Genomic DNA, 8,858 nt, shown 5'->3' on the forward strand with positions numbered 1-8,858 from the left:
CTTAAAGTGTTCAATCACTGTCGTTCCCCTAAATTTTGAGGATATGTTGGTTGGCAAAATCAGACTCGGCCCTAACCTTCAAGGAGTTTACAATCCAGTAGAGGAAAAAGATACTAATCAAACAAGCACTCACAAATAGATGTTTAGTTATAACTGTGGTGAGTGCTTTGAAGAAGTACAAGGCAAAAAGGAAACCCTGAGGTAATGAAAACTGAGCTGAGATCTGGAAAGGACAGGAGATAACAGTGGGAACCTTCCAGATCAGACCTCTGTAAAGGCTCTGAGGCTGGAGGGACGAGACTAACTGGTCAAGGAATGAGTCAGATGTGACTGGTTTAAGACCAGGCTGGAGAGGTCAATGGGATTGGTCTCTATTAGGCCTGGGAGAACAGACTGGGATTTTGTTCCTTGTGCTAAGAACAATGGCAAGTCAATAAAATATTTTGTACTTATGTTGGGGAATATGTGACATAATTGCATCCATGTTATTTTTTTTAAAATTCCTGTTGAGGGAAAATTGGATTGGAAGGAGACAAGAGTTTACTTTTTCCTTCTTGCTCTGCATTTAAAGAATACTTCTTGTGTGCAGACCAGCCCTGGGCAATGGAAATTGTAACACAAGCTACATTGGTCATTTTCTTTTTTTTTTTTTTTTTTGAAACAGAGCCTCAAGCTGTCCCCCTGGGTAGAGTGCTGTGGCATCTCAGCTCACAGCAACCCCCAACTCCTGGGCTCAAGCGAGTCTCCTGTCTCCGCCTTCCAAGTAGCTGGGACTATAGGCGCTCGCCACAACGTCCAGCTATTTTTTGTTGCAGCCATCATTGTTGTTTGGCCCGGGCTAGATTCGAACCCGCCAGCTCAGGTGTATGTAGCTGGTGCCTTAGCCCCTTGAGCCACAGGCGCCAAGTCCAAATTTCAAGCACTTAATCGCCATATGTGGATGATGCCACCATATTGGATAGAGCAAGAGACACCTTTCCACTATTGCAGAAAGTTCTATTGGACTGTGTAGTTCTGTGCATTGGTGAGGCCTTGTGCATTCATTAGTATTTTTTGGAAGATGTCACCCTTCAAAGGTGATAGGTGCCCTCATATACAACAGCCTTCTTATTTCCATTTAGTAACTCTAACCCCACTCAGCAGCTTTTTGATACTGTTTTGGTTTCCCAAGTACACTTCCTTACTAGGAAGAAAATGAGCTCACCTGCTGAGATAAATATCTAGTCTGATCCGCTGCCACATTCCTCTCCTTACATGAATAAAGATGAGTTTGAATCTTTGTCCTAGCCTATCCCTGAATGAACTGCCAACATCAAAGTACTTTCAAGACCTTGTGGAAACTACCAGCTTTTCACCACTTTATGACTGGCAGCACCTATCTGTAAAGAGCAAACAATGGTTTTCAGAACTAACAGCTGCCAATTACAAAATTAAACAAGCTCCATAGGCCATTGAATCTCCTGTCTGCTTTTCTCCCTTGAGGTTCCCACTCACAGGGGGAGCTTCCCCCAAAAAGAAGGTCCTGGAGAGTAGGTGTAGAATTAGAGTGTCTGGCTCTGCAGGAATGGGACTCCTGCCCCCAGGTGCCAGTCTGCCAGGAGCCACCCCTCTCTGCAGAGTTCTGCCTCCTCTCCCCATTCTCTGCTCTCCACTTGGGTCAAAGGCCAACAGGAAGATTCCCCCCCCTTCTCTCTAATCTTTGTAAATTTCTGTATAAATTAATTTTGCCCTTCATCTCAACTTCAATAATGTCTACACTCTTATTGATCTTTTCCCCTATCTCCTGCCCTAGAAAGTCTGTTCCCTTTCCCACCAGAAATGTGAGTTTTCTGGAAGTAGGTAGCAAACATCATCTTCTCCCATTATTTTTTGATTCTTTAAAATCCCTACGTGATTTCTCATCCGTTCTATTTAGCTTGAGTTTGTTGCTTTTGGTAGAATAATGGCTAACATCAAGTGAGCTTTTACTAACGCTAAGCACTTTTCTTGGATTCCCTCATTTAATACTTAGAACCACATTCTGAGGTAAATGTTATTATTGCATCATTTTACAGATCAGGCATTTGTTAAATAAATTTATCCAACAACACACATCTAGTAAGAAACAGTCAAGAATTAAAACTCAGAAAAGTCCTAGAGTTTCCACCTTGTTTCTTTCTCTTTCCTTCCTTCCTTCCATCCGTCCTTCTTTTCTTTCTTTTTTGTCTCACTTTGTCACCTTCAGTGCCTTGGCGTCATAACTCACCACAACCTCAAATTCTTGGGCTCAAGTGATTATCTTGTCTCAGCCTGCCACAACCGGCTAGTGTCAGAGATGAAGTCTGGCTCTTCCTCACGCTGGTCTGGAACTCCTGACCTCAGGTAATCCACCTGCTCTTGACCTCCCAGAGTGCTAGGATTACAGATGTGAGGCGCCCGGTTGAGCCAGGTTTCCACCTTTGTAAGACATCTCATTCCTAGTACGTTTTGCTACTGTGTATCTACTGTTTTAAATCTTTGGGGAGTTAGTTTATGCAGACTAGACCCACAGAGAAACTATTATCAGGCCAGAGAGCAGAGACCTGGAGCTAGAGCCTGCTTCACTCCAGCTAGCAGTTCACAATCTCAGCGTTCAAACAGGGCATGCCTGCCTATCAGCTCCCCTGTTAACACTCCTCCTTGCTCCACCCCGATCTTTGGCAGGTTTAAGGCTCAGTCTAAGGGAAAGAGGGGGAGATTGCTCCTTGCAAAATTCAGTTCTGCCAGAGCAGGAGGGGCCCCGGTTTATCCAGGGAGAAACTGATACTCAGAAGACTGAATTAAGCTCAAGGACAAAGAACGAGTTAGTTGCAGTCCAGCGTCACTGGGTTTATCCCATTAAGGGTAGTAATTTGCTTCATCCTCAAGGCTAATAAGTGCAAAAGCAGATCCTTGCTAAGAAACACGGGGAGGGCGCAGTGGCTCACCCCTGTAATCCCAGCACTTGGGAGGCCGAGTAGGGTGGATTGCCTGAGCTCAGAGATCGACCTCTTTTCTAAAAATAGCCAGGCCAGGCACTGTGGCAGGCGCCTGTAGTCCCAGCTACTTGGGAGGCTAAGACAAGATAATCGCTTCATCCCAGGAGTTTGAGGTTGCTGTATGCTATGACACCTCGGCACTACCAAGGGCGACCAAGTGAGACTCCGGGCGCTGGCCACATACACCAAGGCTGGAGGGTTCGAGACCGGCCCGGGCCTGCTAAACAACAATGACAGCTACAACCAAAAAAGAAAATAATAATAACAACAATAAAAATAGCCAGGCATTGTGGCGGGTGCCTGTAGTCCCAGCTACTCAGGAGGCTGAGGCAAGAGAATCGCATAAGCCCAAGAGTTTGAGGTTGCTGTGAGCTGTGACACCACAGCACTCTACCCAGGGCGACAAAGTGAAACTCTGTCTCAAAAAAAAGAAAAGACACCAGGTTTGAGGTCCGAACCTGCGGCGAAACTGAACCCCAGAACTGGGTGGCGGGCTCTGAAAATGTTCTTGTCATCCGTCCCGCCCCGGCCCTCCGCCCCAACCCCCACCTCTACTTGACCCTGCAGATTTCAGGCCCCGCCCCCAGAAGGAGGCAGCCAATCGAAGAGCTGCGGGCACGGCCTCTCTGCCTGCAGGCCGCGCCCCCGCCGGCAGTGACGTGCCCCGCCCTGCAGCCGCGGGATTCAAACTCCCGGAAGCGGCGTCCGAGTCCGAAAGTGTGGGTGCGTAGACGCTAGCTTGGCGCTTTTCCCTTCTCAGGTGCTGGCTGTCCCGAGGGAGGCGACCGCGGAGGTGCGAGACTGAGGAGGGGCGGCGGGGTCGGTGGGCAGATCGCGTCCGCTGGATTCAGTCTGTGCCCGCCCTGATAAATGTCCCCGTAAGCTGGCGCTCACCTAGTGCCCGGTACCCGACTGGGCGCCTCACGACCGTGGTTCTTTAGATCCCTCTTTTGGACTTTGAGGTGGGTATTATCATCTCCTTACAGATACGCGCAGAGAGGCCAAGTGATTTGTAAGGTTTTTTGTTAGTACGGCTTTTTTCGATTAGGAGGCGCTTTCATGTTTGTTTTAAAACATCTTTGTTTTAGGGGTGAGAAAACTAGTGTCTCTTTTGCAGCTTTTCTTTTCCTGTCTGTTTCCTTAGGCGTGGTCTTATGTGAGGACTTTTAAAGATTTGTCTCCACTTGGAGAAAACACGGCCCTCGAGATGCCTTGTGCAGTTAACTGAATGGAAATGCTAATGACTTAGGTCACATAAACCAATAATCTCAGAGTCCTTGCTGTTAGGGTTTGTGGATGACAAAAAGTTTTCAAAGTGCGGCCCCTGAAAATTGTTTAACAATTGAAAAAAGGAAAGGTTAGGTGTGGGCATAGTTGGGTACCAGATTGTGCAGTGGGTTGGGGGTGGGGACTGTACTAGAGTTCACAGAGGGGACCTGATGGTGTGACCAGGTCAGGCAAGGTTTGAACAGTAGAACCCTAGAAAATACAGACAAAGGATGGGCTGGACTAGGTGGGGAGAGCAGAGCGGTCTAGATTAGAGGCTGTAAGCAGTAGTCACTCACTCCAGGAGTTTCTGTCCAAATGTTAGGAAGCAAATTTCTGAGGGTTCTTCGAAGTTCTGCTGATCTATATTTCCACTATGGTATGTCTCAGTGACTTGGTAGAAAAGTACCTTGATGCTCAGGTTTACCAAGTCAACAGTGCGCTATCAGCAAAAGCACATAGCAGACCACTTCCTGTGGCAGCCCATTAGTGACACATGACACCCTGGCCTTTGCCTCAACTGATTTGATCAGCAATCTTATAAGGGCAAAAATCTAGGACCAGCCTTTTGATAAATGGTTTCTTCTACTCAGTCTGTTTTTCTAGTATTTTTAGATGTTCTGATTTTACATGGGATGACCTTAAAAGTCATTTCCCCACCACCTTATCTAAGTCAGTCTTCCCTATTTTTACTGATATCATTTATCACTGTACTCTGCTCATTTCCTGTATAGTTATTTATTGCAGTTTGAAAATCCGTGACTCTGTGTTTTCTTGGTAGCACCTGCCTTCATTACTACCCTGAAAACTCCATGATGTAGGGAACATGTCTTTTTTTTTTTTAAACTAGTTTATACCCAGCATCTATTAGGGTGCCTAATAATAGGAGGCTCTGTTGTGATTTTTGAATGCATTAATGGTCTCATACTTCTCTATATTTAACCACACTGCTATTATTCCATTTCAGGATGAATAAAGTAGAAAAAAATTTTTTTAACTTCCCTCAAGTGGAAAACTGGTTTTTAACTTACCTAATTAAGAGCTACTATATATTTTCCACCTAAAATTTATATTACTTCCTTCAAAACTGTCGTCTGGTACTGTTAGTAGATACCAAGCTTCTCCTCTTGGCACCTTATTTGTCATTCTTTTCATTCCTGAATCCCCTGAATATTGTACCTCTTATTGATGTCTCATCTTGAATTTTTCTCATTTTTCTCCACTGTGCTCTCTCAAATGACAATTAAGATAGATCTCAACTAGACATATCATCTATAACAGAGGACATATCATTATGCTGACATTTCAATGCCTGTATACTCAGAATTACATTATTTACCACCAGCTTTTATTCTTCGGTAAGGTATGTCCTTGATTCTGACCTATGTCTTTTAGGTTTCTTTTAATGGTTGGAGACCCCTCCATTATTTTTTAAACTAAACTTTTCTACTGAAGTATATAACACACATACAGAACAGGCACAAAATTTAAGTTTACAAGTTGACATTTTTAGAAAGTAAGTACCACATTTATCTACCACTTAGGTTTAAAAAAAAATGTTGGGCAGCTCCTGTGGCTCAAGGAATAGGGCGCCATCCCCATATACCAGGGGTGGCGGGTTTAAGCCTGGCCCTGGCCAAAAACTGCAAAAAAAAAAAAAAAAAAAAAAAAAATTGTTATAGCGCCTTAGAAGCCTTCCTTAGCACATTGGTTTGGATCATCTCTATTTAGATAGAGTATTAGACTTGTTTCAAACCTGGGATTTCAAAGTGAGACTTATAAATACAATTGATTTTTATTTTTCCAGATCATTTTAGAGATGTCTACCAGAAGTACCAAAGATATAATTAAAAGTAAGTGGGTATCAAAGCCTAGTAACTCCAAATCCGAAACTGCATTAGAGAGATTTAAGGGAGAAATTGCAGCCTTAAAAACATCAGTAGATGAAATCGCGAGCGGAAAAGGAAAGCTGACTGATAAAGAGAGACAAAGACTTTTGGAGGTAAATGGTCTTATAACCCTTTAAATTGTAGTGGCTTTATTATGATTTCCTAATGCTACCTTCTTCTTCCTGCCATTATTTCTTGTCCCACCCAGTTCATCAGTTTTGGAAACTTCAACTTGGGTCCCTTCAGAATCTTAAATTCCTACTTTGACTTTGCAGATCTTAGATACACTGTAGTAATTACTAACTTCTCTCACTTTTTAAATGTAATGGACTGTGTGTTTTGAGGTTACTAAGTTTGTCTTAGAAATAAAGACATCTTGATTCATATGTACCTTCAGCACAATAATACGGTCTGCTTTTTAGTTTTGTTTTTTTCTGAGACAGAGCCTCAGGCTGTCTCCCTGGGTAGAGAGCTGTGGTATCACAGCTCACAGCAACCTCCAGCTCCTGGGCTCAAGCGATTTTCTTTCGTCCGCCTCCCAAGTAGGTGGGACTACAGGCACCTGCCACAACACCCGGCTATTTTTTCGTTGCGGCAGTCATTACTGTTTGGTGGGCCGGGGCTGGATTTGAACCCACTAGCTCAGGTGTACATGCCTGGCGCCTTAGCCACTTGAGCCACGGGTGCTGAGCCTGCTTTTTAGTTTTTTAAAACAAAACAACCCAATCCATTGTACTTCCTATAACTTTTTGGTAATTTAACTTAATTACATGAATATTCCTGATAATTTTTGTTATGTTAAACTTAAGATTGTAAAACAAGCTGGTTTCCTGTTTTCACTGTTTTTTTTTTAATGGACAGGATAACTGTCGCATTCTCTAGACGTATTCTCTATCTGTTCTGTTTTGCAATACTGTGTTATTCATTGATAATATGGATATTGTGCCATTCTTACATCTCATTTTTATTGTAGAAGAGAAAATATTTACCAGAAATTATATAATCTGGTTTTTCTATTAGTATGCTAAATGTAAAAATCAAATCCATTTCAGAGTATTAATTGTGATCAGATTTCTTTGTGAATGGTTAAAACCCATTTCATCATGTATGTTGGCTATTTTCCAAGTAATCTTTGTTTGCAGGCTTTTTCTTTTCTGTTCTGTTCTTTTTTTTTTTTTTTTTTTTTTTTTTTGAGATAGGGTCTCATTCTTTTGCCCTGGGTAGAATGCCAAGGCATCATAATTCATAGGAACTTCAAACTTGGGCTTGAGAGATCCTCTTGCTTCAGTCTCCCTAGCAGCTGGGACTACAGGCACCTGCTACCATACCCAGCTAGTTTTTCTATCCACCCCCCACCCCCATGGAGTCTCAAGTTGTCGCCCTCAGTAGAATATGGTGGCATCACAACTCACAGCAACTTCAAATTCTTGGGCTTAAGTGATTCTCTTGCCTCAGCCTCCCAAGTAGCTGGGACTATAGGCACCCGCCACAATGCCAGGCTATTTTTTGTTGTTGTTGTTGTAGTTGTCATTGTTGTTTAGCTGGCCCTGGCCGGGTTCAAACCTGCCAACCTGAGTTTATGTGGCTGGCGCCCTACCCATTGAGCTACAGGCACCATCCTAGTTTTTCTATTTTTAGTAGAAACAGAGTCTTGTTCTTGCTCAGGGTAGTCTTGAACTCCTGAACTCAAGCAATCCACCACCTTGGTCTCCCAGAATGCTAGGATTACAGGTGTTAGCCATTGTGGCCAGCCTGTTTTCAGGCTTTTTGAGGTAAAATTATTACACGGGTTAGCAATTTTGCATTCTGTTCAACTGTATTTTAGATTTCCTAATTTACAATTTGTTATGCATAGACAGGAAGGATGTTGGGAACTTATTAGAACAATAGAGATTTAAAAATTTAATCATGGCTTGGCGCCTGTAGCTCAGCAGCTGGGGTGCCAGCCATATGCAGCAGAGCTGGTGGGATTGAACCCATTGCGGGCCTGGCAAATGATAATTACAACTACAGCCAAAAAATAGCCGGGTGTTGTGGTGGTGCCTGTAGTCCCATGAGACTCTGTCTCTAAATAAATAAATAAATAAATAAAAATTTAATCATAAATTTGGTTTTAATTTATTTTGCAAAAGTCTTTTTTATTGTTTGTATTTAGAAAATAAATGCTTGGGTGGCACCTGTGGCTCAGTGGGTAGGGTGCTGGCCCCATATACCTAGGGTGGTGGGTTCGAACCTGGCCCCGGCCAAACTGCAACAAAAAAATAGCTGGGCATTGTGGTGGGTGCCTGTAGTTCCAGCTACTGGGGAGGCTGAGGCAAGAGAATCGCCTAAGCCCAGGAGTTGGAGGTTGCTGTGAGCTGTGATGTCATAGCATTCTACTGAGGGTGACAAAGTAAAACTATGTCTCTAAAAAAAAAAGAAAAGAAATACTTAAGAGCATATCATTTGATTTCTTTAAGTTCTTACTATAGGAATATCATAACACAATTGAGTTAAATATTATTATTCAAACATTGAGAGATGAACTTTCATCATTTTACAGACATGAAGGTTATTTTGCCATCTGGAAAGAAATCTTAATGCTTCAGAGAGATAACTTTCCAGTTCATTTCACTTTTGACAAGCAATGGGTATTTTGTTCTTTTATAATTAGTTGAAATTACATTTCCTATAACTTCCACTTATTTATTTATTTATTTATTTATTT

The 8,858-nt window shown here is 42.8% G+C and overlaps 1 protein-coding gene across 1 annotated transcript in view; it reads left to right on the top strand.

Moving 5' to 3' along the window:
- The first annotated feature begins 3,820 nt into the window (after positions 1 to 3,820).
- Positions 3,821 to 8,858, top strand: part of CEP55 (centrosomal protein 55) — a 25,163-nt gene continuing 20,125 nt past the window's right edge. The window contains exons 1-2 of the mRNA XM_003783710.2: positions 3,821 to 3,958; positions 6,070 to 6,264. Of these exons, the coding sequence (XP_003783758.1) occupies positions 6,082 to 6,264 (183 nt within the window). The 5' untranslated portion in view covers positions 3,821 to 3,958; positions 6,070 to 6,081. The remainder of the gene's footprint in view (positions 3,959 to 6,069; positions 6,265 to 8,858) is intronic.

The sequence above is a fragment of the Otolemur garnettii genome, unplaced genomic scaffold (assembly GCF_000181295.1).
Source record: "Otolemur garnettii isolate 467f Iridium unplaced genomic scaffold, OtoGar3 scaffold00008, whole genome shotgun sequence".
Lineage (NCBI taxonomy): Eukaryota > Metazoa > Chordata > Mammalia > Primates > Galagidae > Otolemur > Otolemur garnettii.